Source organism: Sorex fumeus, unplaced genomic scaffold, assembly GCF_029834395.1.
Source record: "Sorex fumeus unplaced genomic scaffold, SorFum_2.1 ptg000007l, whole genome shotgun sequence".
NCBI classification, from domain to species: domain Eukaryota; kingdom Metazoa; phylum Chordata; class Mammalia; order Eulipotyphla; family Soricidae; genus Sorex; species Sorex fumeus.
The window spans coordinates 58788289-58811662 of record NW_026606064.1 but is presented as its reverse complement, the minus strand read 5'-3'; the positions used below and the strand labels follow the sequence as shown (position 1 = coordinate 58811662).

The following is a 23374-nucleotide window of genomic DNA, read 5'->3' as shown; positions in this document are numbered from 1 at the left end:
GGTCTATTGATTACAGCCCAGAAAGGGACAATACAGATCTAAAACAATCATCGTGTGAGACACAAACACTCCTTCTCTTCCCTTTGTGCACGTATGCCCTTCCTTGGGCAAACCAAGGAGAAAGCATCGCTAAATATCTCCTCTACTATTTCTTTTAATCAGATTAAAAGAATAACTGAAAGCAAGAGGGCTTTCTAGTGCACTGACACTTCTGTTGAAATAGTCTCCCAACAAACCCAAAAAGGGAGGAGCTAGTGTACCCCACTTATCTGTGATTTTACTTTTTTTAAAAAAATTTTTATTAGTGAAACACCATGAAGTACAGTTGTAGACTTACAAACTTTTGTGCTTGGGTTTCAGTTATACAATGATTGAGTACCCATCCCTCCACCAGTGCCCTTTCTCTACCACCAATGATCCCAGTATCACTCCCACTCCGCCATCCCCCCATCCAACCCCCACCTCTGTGGCAGGGCATTTCCTTTTGTTCTCGCTCTCCTTTTGGGTGCTGTGGTTTGCAAAAGAGGCATTGAGTGGCTATCATGCTCGGTCTATAGTCTATTTTCAGCATGTATCTCTCATCCTGGGAAGGTCCTCCCAACACCCTTTACTTGGTACTCCCTTCTCTATCTGAGCTGCCTTCTCCCTCAGCGTGGTTTCACTTTTCATGGATTCATCTTCCCAGTGTCAACTGCAATCTGAAAATATTTCCTCTAATGAGGTGTTGAGAGAAAGAGAGAGACTATTTTCAAATAACTTATTACAGTACATTTTATTGTTGTTTGATTTTATTATTGTTGCTGTAAACATCTTCCAGTGCCAGTTTATGAATTTAATTTTAATAGGTCTGTGTGTATAGGGATAAACAGTGTCTACAGGGTTGAGTATGTTTGTTTCAGGCATCCACTGGGGGTCGTAGAATGCGTCTTCGTGGATAACGGGGGTACTAAGATGTTACCAACCCCTCTATTCAGAGGAAGAGTCCAAGGCAAAAGAGTTTAAGTCTGTTGGTTTTTGTTTGTTTGGGCATCATGCTGGCAGTGCTCAGGGCTTACTCATGGCTCTGTGCTCAGGGATTGAACCCTGGTCAGCTGCATGCAAGGCAAGGGCACTATCCAGTGTACTATTTTTCAGGGTCTGGGAAGTGAATATATTACTGGTGGTGTCCAGATTCTCTTCTCTGGACCTGCAGAACGGGAGCCCATGGCAGGCACTCGGCACTGCTGGCCACCCTGCTCCACCGCTCTCTGTTGATGGACTGAGAAGCCTGAAGCAACAAGTGGTGCCCTGGCCCTAGGCAGCTGCCCCAAGCCATGGCTGTCCCATTGGCCAGGGTCAGTTCGTCCTTAGGGGTCTCTGCAGGTTTCCCAAGAAGCATCTTCTCATTTAGACTTCTTCCTCCCAAGGAGATGCATCAGGAAATCAGTTGCCTGCTGTAAATGCAGGTACAGCACCAGGCTGACAGGTGGGATGGCATCATATCCAGTTTCCTTCCAGTTCACTTCCCCTCCAGGGTTGTCCCCAGGAACTGCAGCTCTGCCACAATGCTTTGGGAGATGGTTTTGTCTATGAAGGGTGGGCGTGTTCTGTCACTTGGGCCATTGGTGGGCAGGAATGTTGGCGGCTATTGTGCAAGAAAAACTGCTCTGGGAATCAGCAAGTGTCTTCTGGCCTTTCAAGATCAAAACCATTGGTGCATCCATGCCCCAGAGTGGGTACAGTGCTGTGATCAGGTGTTCTTCTCTCCAAGGGAGGCTGGAGGAGGGCTGCTCTGCCCAGGTCATCCCCCCACTCCCCTTCCCCAGCCAGCTCTGCTCTGCCCACTGAGGAGGCCCCCCTGCCCCAGCTGTGGCTGCTCTTCTCAGTTCCCACCACCCTCTCCTCCCTGTTTGTCTTCTCCTTCTAGTGGACCTCGTGTCCATCAGTTTAACTCTCTTGCAGCCTTCTCTGTGCTCAGGGGTCCATCGGCAGACTTCCCTTCTCCCTGCTGGTGTCCCCAAGATCCTGACCCCCATTTCTTAGGGAACTCATTTTTCTTTTTTGGTAAAAACACGCAGCACCCCAACCCCCACTCCAACCCCCACTCCTAGGATGCTTGGACATTGCTCCCACTCACCTTGCAGAATGCAAAGTCCTTTGAAATCCTGCTGCAAAGATGAGCCAGAAAGCATACAGCCACTATAAAGGACCAACTTGTGTCCATCAAGTCATTTGGAATCTTAGATTATCAGGGTCTGTGGCTGAGCCAGTAGGTACGATGCAGGAATAACCCCATACCGAATCTCTTCTACTTGGCTAGTCCTTGGAGTACCCCAGTCCATGCTCAGGTGACTCAGGGGGCTTTCATTCAGGGATGTCAGTGAGCTCATATTGTTCCACTGCACCCACCGATACCCAAGTACACTCACTTGCTTCCTGTTCCTTTGATCTCAACTGGGTGTCATCTGCAAGCCCTGTGCCTGATTCTGCTTCCTCTTCTAGACCCTTATTAAGTGAGGGTAGCTGGGCCCCATCTGCGTCATGTGCCCTTTATCTTCATTTATTGTGACCTCGTAAAAAATCAGGCATCGTAGACCTTTAGCACCCTGACCAGGCATAGTTTTGAGCTATAGCATAGCTTACGGTCCCTGCTTCAATTGAATGGTGCCAGAGGGATGTTTATCCCTTGCTTCCAGATCAGCTTTATCTTCTCTGATGGAGCTTTCATTTATACTGACCTCTCCACCTTCGTCTTTATCTCCTCCTGACCTCCTACTCCCCCTTTCCCAAATTAGCCTGTTGGCAGCCCTGTAGCAGAAGGCCCTTTATGCGGGCAGTACATGCTGAAAAGCAAAACTGCAGGCTTCCTGGCCCAAGAGCGTTCTGCAGGCTGACCCCAGCTCAGTTAAGGTCCTACCTCTAATAGCTGGGTGGGTGAGGAGCCATTTTCAAAAGAGATCCTCTCTGCCAAGGTAGAAGAGACATCCTCCTCTGAGGAGTGGGGCATGCCCACTTGGCTCTTGCACAGGACAGGCGCTTGGGGTACAGTGGAGACCCCACTTATGGTGACGTCCACTTGAGCCTGTAGGTTCTGCCTCCACAGATTCAACCTGCTGACCTCTGCGGGCGGTTGCATCTGCGAATGTGGGACTTGGATGGATGGGGAAGAATCCACATGCCTATGGATGGGGAAGAATCCACATGCCAGGGTCCCTGCATTGTTCACAGGGTAGCTGGAGAACCTTTGTGCTCACAGGTAAGGATGTCCAGCTATGGGGAAGAGGCCATGACTTCTAAGGATTTGCTTCTGTGCGGGCCAGTGGAACAGCCATCCCCCAGGAGGATGGGGCACCCCCAGGTAGGGTTGTGATCAGCAACCCTACCATCTGGTAGGTTGGCGGACCTGCTCACTGGAAATCACTCACCTGAGGGTCCCATCCTCCTCAGTAAGCAGCACAACAATGGCCTGAACTTGGGCACCTGCCCAGGGGGCCCCAGAGGCGAGGGTTTGATCATGGATGAGGGAGGGATTAGTATAGTGTCTGCATTCCTGCAGAACCCACAGTTTATCCAGGCAACAAAATAGACAGGCCTCAATGTTCATTTGTTGTTTAATTTATGTCTCTTTCATGTCCACCGGGTCTCAGGGGCACATAGCTAGACTGTGCCTTATCAGGTGACAAGTTGGTGCAGTCCCTAAGAACCTAGAGGAGATTGTAGAGACAGTGAAAGCAGGGTTGAAAGTCACTTCCAAGACCGTGTTCCTCCAGGCTTTCCTCTGGGAAGGACCAAAGACAGGGAGCATTTCTCTCTCATGGTGGCGAGTGCCATAAAAGCCGGGACTACCTGCTGATTATCTGGACTGTTGGCTATCATATGTTCAACAGAGTCTTGCTGATTCTCCTGTAGCCTTGTGGGTTTTTCACATGTTCATATTTCACATATTTTCCAGTTGTTTTTAATCAGTTGTTTTATTGGTATCATGTCTCCTGGTGTGGTGAAGCAGGGGACGCCCAGCTTCGCTCAGTCCTCTTCTCTGGGGAATTCTGCACCCTGGTCCTGCTGCTTTCATTGTACCTGTCAGCACAATTTACTCAGGCTTTCACCTTCCTCTTGGCTGTCCTTATCTTTTTCCCACCCTTTATTGATGGCCCAAGCATTTTTTTTTTTTGTCCCATTGTTCGCCTTTTGTTTCTTTTCTCAAATGTAAATGACTAGCCTTATTTTGTGAAAAGAAAAGTTAGGTCACCTCTTATTTCCTCAAAGGGATTAGAAATATTTTGGCTTGGGAAACCACAGAGGTGGCATGCATTTCAGTTGATAAAAGCTGTTGACACTGAAGCCAGGAGAATATCCACACTTGAAAGCTTGTCTGAAGGAGAAAAATACCAGGACCATGGGCCCAGAGGGATGCTAGGACTGGCAGCCCGAGGGGTCCACTGGGGCTTGTCATCGCCAGCCTCACATTTGGTAGAAAACTGTGTGTGCTACACGTATGTTTTTCAATTTTTTCTCGCCTGAATTCTAACTATTTTCTCTAAAATTTCCCAGATGACCTATGCATCCTTTAAATTGAAGCTCTTGTTATATTGTATAAATAGAAAAAGCTTAAACTGGAATGCTTAGCCATTTTAATTAGTTATATGTATGTCAGTTGTAGCAAAATTAAAATGATAACCTCAAGGTTTTGGATGGGTAAGAAAATTAACCCTGTTATATTATTATTACCACAATTAGTATTAATAGTAGTAGTAGTAGTAGTAGTAGTAGTAGTAGTATTGGCTTTTTGGCTACACCCAGTGATGCTCAGGGATTACTCCTTGCTATATGCTCAGGGATTACTCTGGTGATGCTCAGGAGATTACATGTGGTGCCAGGGATCAAACCCAAGTCAGTGGCATGCAGGACAAATGCCTTGCCTGCTATTCTCTCCAGCCCTGATCCCATTATTTCAGGGGGCAGTCAGGTGTCTGTGTCCTTGTCCTCTTATGCCATTCTTTGTCTCCAGTTCTGGTGTACACAGAGACAAATAACACCTTGGGATTTTAGCCACCTCTGGGCAGTGAACATGAAACCAGACCTACCCATTGAGAAATTGAGCAAAAGTCACGTGATGTAGTTTCTTCCATAGTGGGGCACCCGCAGGAAAACAGTTATAGAACTAAAAGGAGTCAGATGGTGTTATTCAAGTCTGTGGAATAAAACCCACTCACTGTCCACTGACCAGCCAAGGCAGAAAGTCGATTCTCACTGATGTAGGACATTGATCACAGACTTCCTAATGATTTGTTGCACTCTCTCTCAGTTGAGTCCATGGCAAATGGAAATCCTCATTAAATCTGCAGCCTGTGTGTGTGTGTGTTTGTTTGTGTGTGTGTGTGTGTGTTGGAGGAGGGCCTTGCAGGCAATACTCAAGAGGCCCTGGGGACTTCTACCAGCAATTCTGGGCCAACTGAGCCAGAAGGTTAATGTAAGCAAGAATGTGCTGCTTGGCTCTTGTGATGCTAGGGATGACCTGGGCCACCCTGGCGGTGCTTGGGGGCTAGCAGGGCCCAACCAGGTAGTGCTCAGGAAACCATGTAGTGGATCAGACTGTTCAGCCACAGGTAATACTCCCACTAAGTTATCTATGTTTAAGACTTGCCCTCAAACTTTGCAAAGTTAAAGACCATGTAACCAGTAGGTACTGTTATTCGTCGATTGCCTCGAGCAGGCCCCAGTAACGTCCCCTTCATCCTAGCCCTGAGATTATATTCAAGGCTCTTTAGGAGAATGAGACCCATCATTGTTACTGGTATTTGTCATATTAGGCATGCCACGGGGAGTTTGCCAGACTCTGCCGTGTGGGCAGGCTACATTCGGTAGCCTGCCAGTTTGTCCAAAGTAGGAATGAGATAATAAGATGTCATAATAAGATGTCATTCGCGACCACGCGGTTCCGGGAGCTGGTTTTTATAGTCTCTGAGTCTTGGCTATTGGTGGGATTACACGGCGCCAGGGGGCCAGTTGGTGGGTGTGACCCCCGCCTACTGGAATTTGGAGGATCTGGGTGGAGGATGCTCGGCCCAAATCCGAGTAGGCTTGGAGATCTCGGCCTTGAACCCGCGTGACTTTGTCCCTCTGCCAGTACCTTCATGTGTGCAGAGAGTGATCTCAGCATGGTGGTGGTACTGAGAAGTTTGAAATGGTTCCTGCACCACAGAGGACTTCCTTGGGGGCAGGAATGCAGCTTCTGATGTTTTTCTGCCTCACCTGGAGCAGGGCTGGATTGTGGGGAGTTAAGGAAGGGTCCAGCGATGACGGTGCCTACTGTGACTAAGCCCCATTGACTCTGACCCAAGTGTGCATCCAGACCCCATGTACTGAGACTATCATTTTGAAGACAGCAAAAGTAGCAGAGAGCTCCACCTCCACGCGTGCGCCTGGTAAAACTGCTCGCCCTGTGTCTGAGCAGTAAACATGAAAGCATTTAGGTTGCTCAGTGGCAAATACTTTACCTCCTACTCACTTTAAGTGTTCTCTAATTGTTCAATGCCTCACTCAGCTTTGCTCCTAAGTGGCTGCTTTATAAGTTAGGGATCATGGGAATATGTGTGTTGGGGGTGGGGGAAGATAGACTGTGAGTAGGTACCCTCTCCTTAATTTTTTTGGTGTGTGTATGGGGGTGTTGGGGCCACACCCATGTGCCCAGGTCCCACTTCTAGGTCTTCACTCAGGATCACTCTGGCAGGGCTTGGGAGACCATAACTGGTATCCAAACCCAACCCCGGGTTGGCCCTATGCAAGGCAAACACTCTGCCCAGTGTGTTATCGCTCTGGCCCCCCTGCCCTCGCTTTTTAAGGAAAAAGGAGCCATTCCAGGGGTTGAGGCTGTGACCCAGAGTGGGATTAGACCTACCTCGCCTGCGCCAGGCCGGGGGTTTTAATCCCCGCCCTCCTGCGCCTAATGCCTGTACCTTCGTGTTCCGCAGGTTCTGCAACCCGCCCGTGCTAGTGTGGACCTCACAGCCCCAGCCGGGCCAGCAGCAGACCTACTGGAGAAGAAGAGGCCAGGAAGCCTGTGGATTGCTGGCCCCGGGGCCCCTGGAGGAGCTGGAGGCCAGGAGGATGGCGCAGGCGCACAGCCTGCCGGCGCACGTGCGCGAGAGCCCGTGGGAAGTTGGAGGAAGGACTGAGCATGTGATGAAGAAGGCAGCGTGGGAGGAAGAGCTGAGAGCGGCGCAGTGGCGTGAGGGCAACCCGGACGGCTGGGGCCAGCCCCGGAGGCTCGGGCGGCACATGTCCGATGGCGACGGGGAGCGGCTCTTCCGCGACCTGTACCCCTACCTGCCCGGGGAGCAGGTGCTGAACCCCCAGAGCAGAGGGAAGTCCCGCTCCCTGCCGCGCGTCCTCTCCCCCGAGGGCCTGAGCTGTACGGAAATTCCCATTGCCCTGAATGATGGGCACGTGCCGGGGGCACCCCACATGTACCCTCCCAACTGCGTGCCACCTCTGGAAGTCCCCCGGCACCCCGAGAAGGGCGCTTTTCCTCGGCCCAGGTTTGGGCGACCCCTCCGACCTCCACCTTACAACTCCTACCAGCAGTCCCGAGGGCCCGTGGAGAGCGGTGGCGCCCCTGACGGCCAGCACGCCGACCCCTACGGCCACTACGCGGCCAAGAGTGGCGTGCCCAGGTCCGAGCTGTGCCTGTCTGACCCGGCCCTGGAGCCGCCCGTGTACGTGCCTCCGCCCTCCTACCGCTCCCCGCCGCAGCCCATCGCCAACCCCTACTTGGAGGAGGCCGCGCCCAGGCCAGGGCCCAGTGCTCGCAGCCCACAGCCACACCCAGGGGAGAAGGCGGGCGCCGGGGGCCCTTTTCCTGCCAGCTCTTTGGCAGCTGGGCATGAGTATGGGGCAAGCCCACGCTCTCCACGCTCTCCTCGGGGGCTCCCTCCACAGCCCCGGCCCACTGCTGCCACCGCCACTACCGCCCCAGATGGCTCGGTCCTGTACATTCCCTTCGACGACCCCAGGATCCGGCACATCAGACTCGCCCAGCACCAAGGTTTCTGCGAGGAAGCAAAGCCTGATGAGAAGGTGCCCCGCTACAGCCCCTTCCCTGTGTCGCAGCCGGCCCCTGGCACCACGCTCCTTTACAATGCCCTGGTGAATCCACAGAGTGGGGCACCCGTGCCAGGCCATGAGGGGGGTCCCATCTTTGATCATCCCATGCCCCCCTGGCTGTGGGATCAGCTTCTCAGGGATGGAGAAAGCAGCGGCTTTCCAGATCCCAGGGACCCGTTTGGCGTGGCACAAGGTCAGCGGCCTGATGCCCGAGGTGGCCGGCTGGACTCCCTGGAGGCTCATGCCCCCACCTCCCCTGCCCCCCTGGGCGAGAGTCCCTGCGAGACGCAAACCCGGCTGAGAAAATTTGAAACTGGTATCCCCACCAAGAGAAGCGCAAAGAAGAAAACGAATGAGACCATATTTTGTTTGGTCTCTGTCCCAATCAAATCGGAAGCCCCTCTGCCCTCGGCCGATATGAACCACAAAGACTTGAAACGGGGTGCTGCTCAAAAGAACGGCCTTGATAAGAGCCTGGCTCTGCGGGAACAAAGCCCGCTGAGCATGTCCTCCACCGACCTGGAGTTGCAGGCCCTCACCGGAAGCATGGTCAGCCGAGCTGGGCTCCCCAAGCAGGAGCCAGCCCGTTCAGACGTGGACAAACAAGCAAATGACCTCAGTCCCCTCCCGCCGGTGAGACACGGAGAACTCAAATCTTCTGGCTCCTGGCCAGGACACCAGTACAGAGACCAGCAGACACAAACCAGCTTCACAGAAGAACCCAGGACCCTGGCACCCCACCCCACTGCTGAGGTGGCTGGCGGGCCCAACACCGTGCTGACAGCCAAGTTCATAGACCCCGCCACCGTCCCTGAAACTCAGGTGCACCCGGCGCTGAGCCCCGGTGACCGCAGACGGAGGCCAAATGCCTGTCACCTGAAGGGACAGATGTCCTTGAACCTGTCCAGCAACAGCGCCTTCTCCAGGACGCTATCATCCACCAGTCAGGCCCCGGTGCCCAAGGAGAGTTTAAGACAGCTGAGCATGGAGGGCCGTGGGTACCCAGCCAGCCCCAAGCTCCCGGGTGAAGGACCGAAGGGGCCACCCGCAGGCCCTGGCCACAACAAGGAGCTCTTTGGTCAGTTTCTTTTGAAGCCCGTGAGCCGCCGTCCCTGGGACCTGATCAGCCAGCTGGAAAGCTTTAACAAGGAGCTTCAGGAAGAAGAAGGAAGCAGTCACAGCAGCAGCGGCAGCAGCAGCAGTGGTGACAGCAGCAGCAGCAGTAGCAGCAGCAGTGAGGACAGTGACACGGAATGGCCAGGGGAAGGCCAGGCCCACTCCACACCCAAGCGCTCTGGTTTCCGGGGTGACCGCCAGCAGGAGTCGGGAGTGAAAGAGGGCTCGCCCTGGATGTTGGGGCCAAAGGACCCCGGGTTCAGAGCTGGGGGTAGAGTGAAGAGTAAGTCTGAGAGCTGGAGCGAGGAGCCAAGGCCGGCACCCCCAAGTGACCAGCACCCATTCTCTGAGGCCTTTGGCGGGGATTCCTGCCTCTCGGCCCTCCAGAGCTTGGTGGTGGAGAAGGAAAAGGAGGAGGCCGAGACAAGAGTTGACCCACTATCGTTCAGCCCGGGGCCCGTAAAAAGAATCCCGTCACCTTCCCAGTTCAGTGACAGCAAGCCGGCCTCCGACTCCTTTCCTGCCCATCCGAGAGAGCCCCAAGAAAGGCAGAGCTCGCCCAGTGTTGTCAGCACCCAGGGGCTGAGCAAGGCCATCCCTCCCGTGGCGGACAGTGGGACCCAGGAGGACCCAGCGCTCCCACTGTCTCTGACCAGCAAAGCCCGGGGCGTCTCAGCACCAGACCTGCGGTCCGTGGGGCTGCCTCGGCCAGTGGCACCCAGTGCCAATGGCTTGGACGGGTCCCTGGGCACAGTGGGTGTGACAGAAATACCCCCGAACGAGTCCCTCCAAGAGAGGGCTGCGAGGATCCTAGGCATCGAGGTGGCCGTGGAGTCCCTGCTGCCTGGAGCCCGCAGGTCCGCACCAAACCAGCACCCTGAGCACAGTGAACGTACCTGCAGACCCGACTCCCTCCCAGAGGTGACCGTGACACGTGACACGCCGTCAGGAGAGTCCACAGTGTCTGCTGACGCCTTTTATGGCCGCCGAAAGTGTGGTTGGACCCAGAGCCCCCTGTTTGTCGGGGAGAGGGAGAGCGCACGGCGCTCGCCGGAGGCGACCCAGCAGCACCCTGGGGTGGACCCAGGGCCCGCCCCCAGCGCCCAGCAGCCCCCAAATCTCAAGGACACGCCTTCGAATCCCCCCTTCCGGTCCACCTTGCTGCACATCGTCGAAAGGTCGCCGAGTGTGGGCAGTAGTGGAGGCGAAAGGAAACTCCGCAGTACGTCCAAAGTGATCGAGAGTTTGCAGGAGAAGCTGGCCTCCCCCGCGCGCAGGGCCGCCCCTGAGCGCCTCATGCGCATGAAGGAGGTGAGCTCGGTGTCCCGCATGCGGCTGCTCACCTCCCTAGGCACCGACTCCACCGACTCCACCGAGGATCCCGATGAGCTGCCGGAGCCCGAGCCCCGAGCCCTGGTGCCTGCGGGGGCACCCGCGCCCTCCCTCTCGCTGGAAGAGAACGGGCACCCTGCAGTGCCCCAGGAGCAGAACGCAGCGCACGACTTCTGGTGCCCAGGTGAGCAGGCAGGTGGTGGAGTTGGGGCGTCCCGGTGTGTGTGTGGGGGGGGGCGGGGAGCGTGGCTGAGCCAGGTGGGATAGGGAATGCTCGTGAACCTAGCATGTGCTCACCACACTTGTGGTGCGGCAGAAAGGGTTCCAAGGGTTTTCCATGAAAATACCCAAAGAGGGTTTGAAGTTCCAGAAGAATTTGGGAACCCTGGACTTTGGATTTTAAGGCCACACCTGGCGATGCTCAGGGTTTACTCCTGGCTCTGCCCTCAGGGATCCGGTGGTGTTCAGGGACCAAATGGGATGCCAGGACCAGCTCTGGGTGGCAGTCTGCAAAGCAAGTGCCCTACCCGCTGTCTATACTCTCCTGCTGTCCTCCCCCCCCCCCCCCCCCATGAATCCTGGACTTAGAATCTGCCAATCTGAGCTCATACCTCAGTGGGACCTCCAGGAAACATAAAATGGTAACAAACAGGAGTTTAGACATTCAAGTGAAGTGCTAAGAGCTCTTAATGTTCTTGACCCAGTTTGCCTGTTTTTTTTTTTCACACCTCGTTTTAAATCTTTCATTCTGATAGCAAATAAATCTTTCTGGTTTTATTTATAGTTCAGATTTTTTTCCATCACAAGTTGAAAAGTTAGAAAAAGAAATGGTGCACACCAAGCTGGACAAAACTTTTAAGACATGTAACAGACAAAGAATTGATATTTCTAAGTAGTTTTGAATCTCCAAACATTCCAGTTCTGTTTATTTATTTATTTTCTGGAGGAGGCCTTTGGGTTTGGGGCTACACCCTGCTCAGAGGTTATTCCCAGCTCAGTGGTCTGGGGTCACTCCTGGCAGTGCTCAGGGGACCATGTAGCGCTAGGGATTGAACTTGGACCTTCCGCATGCTTTCATGCCTAGCAAGCACTCAGTTCACTGAACTATCTCTCCAGCCCCACATTCCAGATTTTATTTTGTTTTTTGTTTTGTTCCGTTGGCTTTTTGGGTCACACCCAGCGATGCTCAGGGGTTACCCCTGACTCTGCACTCAGGAATTACTCCTGGTGGTACTCGGAGGGGGGGGTGCACATGGAAAACCAGGGATTGAACCAGGGTCAACTTCTTGCTATGCAAACACCCTACCCTTTGTACTGTAGCTCCAGCCTCCATTTCAGTTTTTTTTTTTTAACTGGCTTTCATTGCAGGTACCATTTCTCATTTACTTGATCCTCTATAACAATCTTTTTTGTTTGTTGGTTTTGGGGCCACATCCAGCCATGGTCAGGGGTTATTCCTGGCGCTGTACTCAGGGATCACTCCTGGTGGTACTTGGGGGACCCTTTGGGATACTGGGGATCAAACATAGGTCAGCTGTGTACAAGGCAAGCATCTGCCCTCTGTACTATCTACCACTCTCTGCCATATAATAATCTTGAGCACTGACAATAAGACCTTGGATGAGATCGGAGGTTCCCAAATTTATTTGGCCTACCAACTCCTTTTTAGGAGGAAAGAGCACTCAGTGCCTCCCGGAAATCTGCGTTGTTTAAGTACACAAACAGCACGTCCATGTGTGCCCAAAACTCCTACCACTCCCTGGGACCATCCCATGGCCAGTATCACCTACTTCAGAAAATATTGGACTAGACTCTGAACATGAGCTCAGAAAGGCAAGCCGCTTCTTTGGTTCAATGAAAGGAATCCCTGCACTTAGCAGTGTCCTTGTTTATGTCCACAGAGCTCGGAGTCATGATACCTTGCTGTCAAGTATTTCTCTGGATTAAATGCCTGGATGTGTGCTCATGTAGTTTGAAGAGCCTGATGTCTCATTTATTACCCTGTATTTCTTTCTTATTTCCCTTATTTTTTTTTTTTAAAAAAAGTAGAGTTGAATTAATGTATGGTTCTCTCCCAAAAGTTTTGTACAAAAAATTCTCAAGAAGCCATTCCTAGAGCAATAGATAATACAGAGGGTAGAGTCTTGTACTACCCAGTGGACCTGGATTCAATCCCCAGCATCCCACTTGGTCCCCTGAGCCCTCCAGGAGTGATCTCTGAGCAAAGAGCCAGGACTAACCACTGAGCACGAACAGATTTGGGTCCATTATCTCCTATCTCCCCCCTCTACCCCCCCCCCCCCCACACACAAAGAAGCTATTCCTAAAAATCAAGATCCTGTTGTGTATTTTAAATGATTATATTATCCCTGTCACTGTATCACTGTCAGCCCGTTTATCGTTGAATTACTTGAGTGGGTGCCAGTAACATCTCTATTCCTCCCAGCCCTGAGATTTTAGCAGCTCTTCTTACTTGTCTTTTCCTAATGACTGGAGACTCTTTTAGAGTCAAGGGAATGAGACCTGTTGTTGTTACTGTATTTTGGCATATCAAATACACCATGGGGAGCTTGCCAGGCTTTGCCCGTGTGGGTGGGATACTCTTGGTAGCTTGCTGGGCTCTCCAAGAGGCATATATTTATATATTTTTCACTATGATTATATTATAGAAATCATTTATATAAGCAACTGTATGAAATTAGCATATAAACCACTTTGGAGACCCTACTGAGAAGCAGTAAATCAATAAAGTATTCCAGGTTCAGTGCAGGTCTCTTGGTAAATCTTGTAGATCCAGTGAGCTCAATTCTTTCTCCTGTCATCCCAAGCAGCCTGTCAGACCACTTTCCTACTCTCAGTTGCTCAACTAAGACAAGACAGCCAGAAGTCCTTTGTTCCCCGGTCATGCTTTCTATGCTTTTATTTTGGCACTGCTTATGAAACTTGTAAAAGGTCCTCTGATGGGTTCATCCATGAATTCTGTTTCTTAAGTCCCCTGAGAGTGGATTGCTCTATCTCAGAGAGTCAGGTGAGGAGCTTTTTTCTATAGTAACTTGCAGACCTTTGGGCCTCTCTGTTTCTCTCATCCTAACCTGAACTTCTCTGTCAGTCTTCAGACATAAGAAGGCACATATCCACCCTACTCATAGTAACTTTCCCTGGACATTTCTCAACCATTTCCGCTCAGATGCAGACAGATCACTCCTGCATCTCTCTTTTATATATTCTCTACATGGGCTTTATACCCTAGATGGATAGAGAGTTAAAGTAGATAGTTCAGGTTCCACAGCATAAGCCTCTGTCTGGAAGGAATTGTGAATCATTTCTTCTACCTTCAGCAGGGCACAGCCTGGGCCCCCAGGGAGGGAGTGTCACTACACTGCCCGCAGACTGGACCTCCAAAGCCACGTGGGGATTCAGATCCTACCATTCAATCATGGCACCCCAAAAGGGTGCTCCCTTTCTGTTTTTCTGTTTTGCAATCTGAGAATTTCAAAGTATCTGGAAAAGACCACTTGCTTCAGCTAGAAGGACCCAGAAACTTTTGCCCAACTCCAGAATCTCCCTGCACTTCTTTCTGTTTTCCCATAAATGCAATAGGATTCTTGGCCAGTGTCTTCCTGCTCTGTATGCAGAGTACATTATTGAATAATCCATCTGCCTGCCAGGGGCCCTCTGGAATCTTCTGATTTTACAAATTTGGTCCTTGCTGAGGGAAAGTATAGGAAGAATCTGGAAATTTTCTAGTATGGTAGAAAGGGATTATACAGCCCCTCCTCTCCCCCCTTTTTTGACATAGTGGGTTTTGCTAGACTTTGTGATTTCTCCTTCCCACTTCACCCCAAAATAAGCCCACTCTTTTTTTTTAATTTTAGGGAAATTGATTTATAATTTTATTAAGTGATAAGGTTTTTTAATGCTCTAACACCACACCCTCCACCAGCATACCCTCTCCACCACTCCCCTCATTTGTAAGTGCTAGTTTTAAAAACTGATTTTCCTTATCTTTAACATCAGTATGATTGTATGAGGCCTATATCTTCCTGAGATTGTGAGGATTTTGAAGTAAGATTTATCCTACCATCAGGGACCTGGATGTAAATGTTTCCAAGTCTTGGTCTGTGGCCCCATTATTCAGGCTATTTTCTAACATCCACTTTCTAGCTCAGTAAAGCACTCCTTCAATTCTCAGCCCCACCATTTGTCATGTGAATGGGGTTGGACAGAAATCAGAAAATATCTGAGTGATGCTCATTTTAATTCTAAATGGCCATTAAAAATCCTTCTCACATGATCTGATTAATTTTTGAACCATAGTGAAGTCCTTGGTTGAAATTCTAATTATTTTTTTCCATTCTGTCTGATTCATTTTTTAATATCTAATAATGTCTCCCATACTCAAAGCAGGTTCACTGCTCATGTTGGTAGAAACTTCAGGCTAGCAGGGCACCCTAGGAATAATTTCTATCACATGGCGCATTGGGGGAGTTTATGGCAGATTTTATGTGATGGTCACCTCTGGCTTTGAGAAAAACAGGTGTATAGTTCAAGCATACAACATGTTAACTTTTTCACTCAGTTTCTCCACAAGTTAGAATGATTCTTTATTGCTTGGTTGCCATTGAACTTTTGGACTTTGTGATCTTCTGATGTATTTTATTATTTTAAACAAAAATCTCCTAAGCCCCAAATCCAACCAGTCCTGTCCCTGTCACCCCAATAGTCTGGAACCTCCTCACTGCTCTGTAACTCAGCCCTCTTAAATTCTGATTTGGGTCTAAAATTAGCACCCCTCCCTTCACCACACACACATATCCTTAGAGAACTTTATTATCTGTGCTATAGTACCTTCAAATCTTAAAATGCTTTTATTTCATATTAAAGATGATGATTTGAGGAAACACCCTCTGTAGTGGTCTTTTTAAATTTTTGACTCTAGCTAAAAACAAAAAAATAAGCAGCTCAAAGCTATTGAGGCAACAGGATCCCATTTCTGCTGGGTGATGGATTAGGTTCCCATTCACAAGTCTAATCCCAGGCACTAAGCGTGTTCAGCACCAACTTGTTCTAGCAACCTCAGTTGCCTGTTCTCTCCTTTTGTTACTGGGACCACTACCAAATTGTCATTGTGGCCCTTTTGGTTTAGTGCTCAGCCCAGCAGTACTGGGGGATCATGGGTGCAGGGGAATCAAACTTAGGACCTTGAGCCCCCTTGGGAGTTGCTGTACCAGCCCCTTTCCTGTTCTCTTAGCGGTTTACAAGAGGAGAACGAAGTGGAATAATTCACTTCTGAGGAAAATCTGGTAAAATTTGATGGTGTTCCATGAGGACATTGGAATGGCAGACATTAGCACATCTTCACTGGGCAGAATATTTCCAGAATGTTACTACATAAACTTGTGAGTTATCGTAACCTGAAATATTGCCCATGGGGAGCCAGGGTTTTAAATACTTGGGGTCTGAATACTCTGTCTTATACACAGTGACCCCCTCATTGTATGTGGCTCTTGACCCTTTGGAAAAACTGTGACCCATCCTAATCAAAATAAGCCAGGAATTTAATAATACATCTTGGGACACAAAGATTTGGCACCAGAGAAAAGATAAAATAACTTTGTCATTTTTGTATTGATTTGCTTGTTGAAATGACTTTTTAGTTGGAAAAATGAAATATATTATGAAAATTTGTTTCATCATGCTTTAACATGACTCTTAGAAAATGTAAGAACATGTTAGGTGGAACCCATTGTGGTTATTTTATTTTTTCAATTTGTTTTTATTTTGGGGGCCACATCCAGCAGTGCTCAGGGCTTGCTCCTGGTTCTGCCTTCAGGGATCATGCCTGGTAGAGCTTGGTGGGGGTGAGGGGGTCATATGGGGTGCCAGGAATGAGGCACATGCAAGCCAAACACCCTGCCCTCTATACTGTTGCTCAGCCCTCCTGTTGTGTCCTTATTGGGATTAGACCCTCAGTGATAGGAAGAGCCTATCAGTCGACAGAATGTTTTCTACACCTCCCTAGCTTTGGGTTGTTGGCTTCAAGAGTTGGGCTCTGGGGCTCAGGCACATTCTTTTATTGTTTTTTATTCTTATTTTTTAATTTAATTTTATTTTTATAAAGTTCACAATAATTTATTACATTCAATATTCCGATAGCACAGCGGGTAGGGCGTTCGCCTTACAAGCGGCCAACATGGCCGACCCAAGTTCGATTCCTCCGCCCCTCTCAGAGAGCCCGGCAAGCTACCGAGAGTATTCGATATGCCAGACACAGTAACAACAAAGTCTCCAGTGGAGATGTTACTGGGCCCGCTCGAGCAAATCGACGATCAACGGGAGGGCCTTTACCTTTACCTATATTCCAACACCAATCCCACCACCATTACACCTTCCCACCACCCTTATTTCCAATTTTCCCAAGCACCCGCCCAAGCCTGCCCCAATAGCAGGCTGTAAATAATTTATTTTGTATTGCTTGTTATGGATAATTCACTGAAAATGATCAAAGAAGGTTTTCTTAGATGAAAGTGTGTGAAGATTTTTGTATGTCACCCTAGAGCCATTAAGCCCTTGACTAAGAGATTACCAAAATGGTGTTACATGTTGAGCCTTGTGTGCTGATACATTTTTTAAATAAAGATTGGTTGCCTTCTACTTTACATCCCATCCAATGTAGTGTGCTCCTCCTGGTATATCAGTGGTGTACAGTATGTAAAGAATTTGCGACCATGCACTACAGGCATTCTAAATTTTAAATAGGGTGATACAGCTGGAATTACATTTTTAACTGGATTTTGACTTTGGAGTCCGGAGGCATCTCTACAGAATTTTTGCTCTCTTACAAGATTTATTTGTAAGTCTCTGGGTTATGGCCAGTTAATGAGCTTATATGGTACAAGAGGCAGATCGTGGGTGTGACTGCCAGGTTCCCGGGAGAACAGGGAGATGGGGGAGGTCACCCATCCCTGACTCCATGAGAACCTGGAAATTTTGGTCACAAAACCCGCATACCTGAATTTTCCAACAGATTCATTCATGGATGAGGCTTGTCCTAAGCCTGTGAAAATAGGCCATGAGCATGGGTTCTGGAGGATTTCAACTCTTGCAGTCACATTCTGTGGAGGTGTTTCCATGTGCCTGGCCAGGGGGAGAGCTGGCCAGTCAGTGTCCTGGTAACTCTGTAACCTGAGGCTTTCATAATGGAGTATCAACCTCTCTGGACCTCCCCAGCTGAAAATGTTCCCTTTCCACTTTGTGGTCAAGAGGTGAAAGCTCACCTTATGCTCGGTGGAGGAAAATTAACATCTTTGCACATAGAAGTTCACTCAGAGTCAGCACAAGGTGAGGCTTGACTGAACACAAAAATGCTATGCTCAGCCATTAACCTCCTAGGTTGTCACAAGGGTGTCTTGAGGGGGAAGCCTCAGGAGGCAGGACCCACGTGAACTCTGCTTGCCTTGAGCCAGCTGGGCACATGGGTGGCACAGCCAGGCATGTTTGAAGACATAGACCATCCCAGGCACAGACTGTCCTATCCAGTGTCTAATGGCAGATTCCAGGGGCTATTAAACACCCACCTTGGCACTGGCAGTTGCACGGAGCTCACATTGATGAGGTTTGTGTGTGGCAGGGATTCTGGGGACAGCATTCTGTGGCTATATAAATGGGAATTTCTGTGGCCTTCCTCCTGCACACTGGGCAGATGGATTGAAATAGACATAGTTTTGGGGCCTGGAGTGATAGCACAACGGATAGGGCGTTTGCCTTGCATGCGGCCAACCCGGGTTTGATTTCCAGCATTCCATATGGTTCCCCAAACACTGCCAGGGGTAATTCCTGAGTACACGAGCCAGGAGTAACCCCTGTGCATCACTGGGTGTGACCCCAAAAAGAAAAAATAAATTTAAAAAATAGACCCTTTTTAATATGTTATTTTTTGGGGGGGGTTGTGGTTTTTTTTATTGTTTGTTTTGGGGGTCACACCCAGTGATGTTCAGGGGTTACTCCTGGCTTTGCACTCAGGAATTATTTCTGGCATTATTCAGGGGACCATATGGGATGCCAGGGATCAAACCCAGGTTGGCTGTGTGCAAGGCAAATGCCCTACCCACTGTACTATCACTCTGGCCCCCTTTTTATTTTTTTTATAATCCATTCTGTATCTACCCAATTGTACCATCCTTCCAGGTCGCATCCATTTGGCAGTTTATCTGTAAGGTAGGAAGCCTCTGAACTTCTGGGGCAGGAGATTCGGGCAGGAAGAGGCCCTTAGGGACCTGTCGATCATGAAGGGGTCAGATTTAGGCACCCCCAGGCCAATGACAATCCAGTGATTGGACCCAGCGTGGCACCGATATTCTGGTATAAAAATGTCCCATTTGGAGATCCAGTACTTCTAGCTACAGTTTGGGGTGAGAGCTCTAGAAAGGACCTGTGTTTGGAAAGGTCTGGAAATTCTGTGCTCATAGGCATGTCTCCAGACCGGAGCTACCTGGTGGCTGGTGGCAGTCAGCTAGCCTTGCAGGCAGGATTTTGGGGTCCTTCAACCTTCAGAGATAGCATCTGACCACTAAGACACGCCTTCCAACAGCCAAATTTTATTAGAGTTAGAATTTACCAAAAAACAACAAAGAATTCCTCCTGAGCGTCAGCCAAGCACGTCACTGCTGGTTTTATGAGGGTTGCCTTTCAAGTTAATTATGCTCCACTAGACACAATAGGAAGAGACCAACAGGACATGCAGCCACTCTTGCTTTTTCCATCTGCAGTTCAATTATGGTCATTTGTGGCCCTTTAAAATGGTCTCTCAATACAGATCATATAGATGCATTATTATACCTATAGTTTAGATGACGTGTTATGGTTGTGAAGTACAGGATTACAAAGTTACTGCACCTTTGCCACCACAAAGATGTCCCTCCACCATGGTCCTTAGGTTATTTCTAGTGTACTTCTTCCTTCCTGCCCTCTGTCTCCCACTGCCAGCTAATCTCAGGCCAAGGGTTTTAAGTCCAAGGCCAAGAGTTTTTCATAGGTCGATACACTTTATTTCTTGCTTTGTTTCTCCATATACTGTAGATGAGTGAGATCATCTGGTATGTGTCCTTCTCCCTCTGAATTATTTCACTTAACATGAAGTCCTTGTTTCCTTGTTGGGAAAGACCAGTAAGGAGAGGTTGCTAAAATCTCAGGACTGGGACGAATGGAGACGTTACTGGCGCCTGCTCAAGTAAATCAATGAACGACAGGATGACAGTGATGCAGTGATACATAACATGATGTCCTTCAGTTTCATCCAAGCTGCAGCAAACTGCAAGATTTCATCTTTTCTAACAGCTACATAGTATTCCATGAAATAGCCTTTTCATTATTAGTTTTTCACTCCACGAAAATGAGATCATTAAAAGGTCTAGAAACTAACTTTCCTATACTTTTGTTTCTGTTTTTGGGTCACATTCAGCAGTGCTCAGGGATCACTCCTGTCAGTGTTTGGGGAACCACCTAGGGTGCTGGAAGTTGAACCCAGGTTGGCGGTGTGCAAGGCAAATGCCCTACCTGCTGTACTTTCACTCTGGCCCCCACTTTCACTTACGTTTAGATCTTGCTCCCTTGCCTAAACATTCTTATTTATGGACTGAGAATCACAGTAACAGAACAGGCTTATTAATTATACCTCTCTCTTTTCCCTCTGTCTTTCAGATTCCTATGACCCGAGCAGAGTGGAACGGGTGTAAAGAGCAGCTCGTAGAGTGGAACCCTGGCTCTTTGCTGATGGAGTGTTCTGAGTTGTATGAGCCCTCTTGCCCACGCAGACATTGAAAGCCATTAGATTCTGGGGAACTGTTCCACCAGGAAACCCATCACCCCCCAGAGTTGCTGCGTGAAAGTCAAGCAGTAGCTCGTCCACACGTTCAATTTTGTGGCATGAAGAGTTAGCGCCTATATGTGGGAGAGTCACATGGAATGATGGATTTAACCCAGGCGGTGAACAACTTCGTGTTCATCTGGTTCTCTGTGAAAGCTTCAGTGTGGACCATGCAGTGAATGATTTTAAAAGGATGGTGAATGTTGTCAGTTGAGTCTTCCTTCTGCTCACAGGGAGTTTGGGACAGAAGCCACCTTCTCGTATGCCAGCACTTTGAGTTTAGGGGAAATGTGAATGAGTATGTATGATCCATTTCTAATTAATTTGGCCTTCAGCTGCTGGAAGTCACTTACTTACAAGTGACTTGCCATCAAGAGAATAGAAGCAAAGGTCTTTTAAGTTCCTGAAAGATGGAATCTTGTACTATAATGTACCAGAAGTATTATTTATCTGGCAATGAAATACTTGGATCATTTGCAAACTTGCCTCTGTCTGCTTTGCACTCAGTATTATCTATTTTTATTTTCTGTATGGATGTTTAGAAATTCTTTATATGAAAAATAATTGCTGGTTTAAAATAGACCATTTTAACAAAGTATATTTCTTTTTACAAAAAAGGCTATTTTTCTATGATGTAAACAGTTGTTAGGTGGCAGATTTTTAAGGAAGTATTATTTTATTTAAGAGTCTGTATCCCCTTTTTGTGAGCAGAACCCAAAGAGGGTTCACATTTGCTTTAGAGCGTATAACCCTTTACCCATTTGCTACTTCATCTTAGAAAGTAATGTCTGTGTAAACTTATCACAGGGTTAATAGGATAAACTTTCGCAAGACTTTTGTTTTACAGCAGTAACTCTAAGGTTATATTTGAAACTAACTCTCTGAGAGCCAGCCAATATCCCCATGACAATTTTTTGCTGCCATACCACCAAGATTATTAAAAAAAAATTGTTTCATCTTTGTATGTTTGTGGGGATCAACCTTAAGACTATATTTTCCTCCTCCTTCCCCTTTTAAAGAAATAAGTATTTTTGTCTTGAATGATCCTTAGTCTCTGCATATTTTTAAGTGCTGGAGACATTATATATATATAGGTAGATTTATATATATATGCCATTACAAAAGTATTATGAGGCCTATGTATTCTCCTGTTTACTATTGCATTAACCTGCACAATGTTTATGCATTTTTGAAATGCATTTGCTAGCTAATATTTCCAGAATGGTTTCTTAGATTCCCCTCTCCTCTCCTCTCCTCTCCTCTCCTCTCCTCTCCTCTCCTCTCCTCTCCTCTCCTCTCCTCTCCTCTCCTCGCCTCCACTCCCCTCTCCTACTTTACTTCTTTTCTTCCCCCCTCCCCTCCCTTTGAGAAACCAGATTATCTATTTTTAGACATTTCAAATTCCTAAAATGTGAACTGTTGGGTGGTCTACAATTTGGCCCTACACTGACGGACTGGGCTCTCACGGCCTGTTTTTATCTGTACCATATGATTTTATTTCATAAGAACTTCATGTATTCTGGACTCTAATAAACAAACAAAACCTAAGTAATTCGGCGGGGGAGGGGGGCGTTGGGAATCTTTTCTAGTACCCTTATGTGCAATTCTGGTTCTTACCTATAAACTTGGCCACCTCTTTCCCAAGTTTGACTCTTGTGAAAAAGAGACTTTTGTTCTCACAACATAAAGAGATGAGCCAAGTTTTGGTAGGGATGGTGGAAACTTTTCCCAGGAAAAATTTTGTCCAGCAGAGGTCAATTACTCTGTTACAGTTGGGGAATGACTCAAGCCATCTAGCAAAATGAAATGAGGGGGTGACCTGGAGGGCTTTGGGGGGGTGTGCCCCTCTTTGAATGCAAATGAACATATGTGTATGTATGTATATATATATTTGTACCAATGTATATACATATATATACACACTGCATTCTAAGTTCAGACACATATACATATATATTAGTCTTTTCTGACTTTAAATTTTGTTGATTTAATATCTAAAGACATCTTCTAATCAGAAGAATTGATTTTAGCTTATTTCTCAAGAGAAAAAGAAGGATCCTAAAGAGAATAATTTGCTGTACTATATGTATATCTCAAACAAGCCAAACTATGTTGGTATTCTCTTTTGTTTTATTCTAAATTGTTGTGTCTCATGTTTCTGAAACCATTCTGAATATTGCTGAAATTATTGATATTTATTCCTTTAACCTTCATTTCTGGAATCCAGCCTGTATATAAATAAGTCTTGGGAGGAGTGGGAGGAAGGTAGCACCTTCTGAGGTAAATAATATAGTCTATCATCAAATATAGCCTTCCCAGAGGTTTTGGCCTCAATGCTAATTATTGTTTTATTAACTATTTCTCATACCTACATAACTTTGTTATTATTTGTGGCTGGATAAAGTTTTCAAATTCTGCATTCATCATTGCTTTTCTTGGCATGACTGTTGGTGTCTTAACAATTTGGGATTTATGAAATTAAAAGTTCTCATTTTGACCATTTGTGCTAAAATTGATATGAGGAATTCCCTGTGAAATACATTTGTATTTCTTGATTTGAGAAAGAAGCCAGAACAATGATAAAAACAGCTCTGATTCCCTTTCATTAAAGTTGGTTTCTGAATGACTAAAAACCAAATATTCAGGTTATCATTTTCAGCCTGACATTTCTGCAAGCCCCAGAGAACTCCTCCCAAAAGGTGGTAGCCCCCAATTGCAGCTCCAGAACTATTTGCCTGGATCCTGACTACTTGGATTTCCCTTTTCCCAAGTTCCTTAAAACGTCTCTACTGTCCCACTTCCTGGTTCCCTACTGAGGTATGACTTGAGATTGCAATTCCAGTTTCTCAGCCTTTTGACTGTTGGTCAAGGGATGTTGTTCAGGGGAAGTGTAAGTGTTTTAGCCAATGAGCTGAAAGTCGAACCTGACTTGTGTACAGCCTGGTTTCAGACTGCAGAGACAAGTGAAGAAGTAGAAGC

At 47.9% G+C, this 23374-nt stretch overlaps 1 protein-coding gene across 2 annotated transcripts in view; it reads left to right on the top strand.

The window, feature by feature from the left end:
- Window positions 1–22814, top strand: part of JCAD (junctional cadherin 5 associated) — a 97920-nt gene extending 75106 nt beyond the window's left edge. For both annotated transcript variants that reach the window (XM_056131816.1, XM_056131825.1), the window contains exons 3-4: window positions 6951–10714; window positions 20230–22814. In XM_056131816.1, the coding sequence (XP_055987791.1) occupies window positions 6951–10714; window positions 20230–20264 (3799 nt within the window). In that variant the 3' untranslated portion in view covers window positions 20265–22814. The remainder of the gene's footprint in view (window positions 1–6950; window positions 10715–20229) is intronic.
- Window positions 22815–23374: the final 560 nt, after the last annotated feature.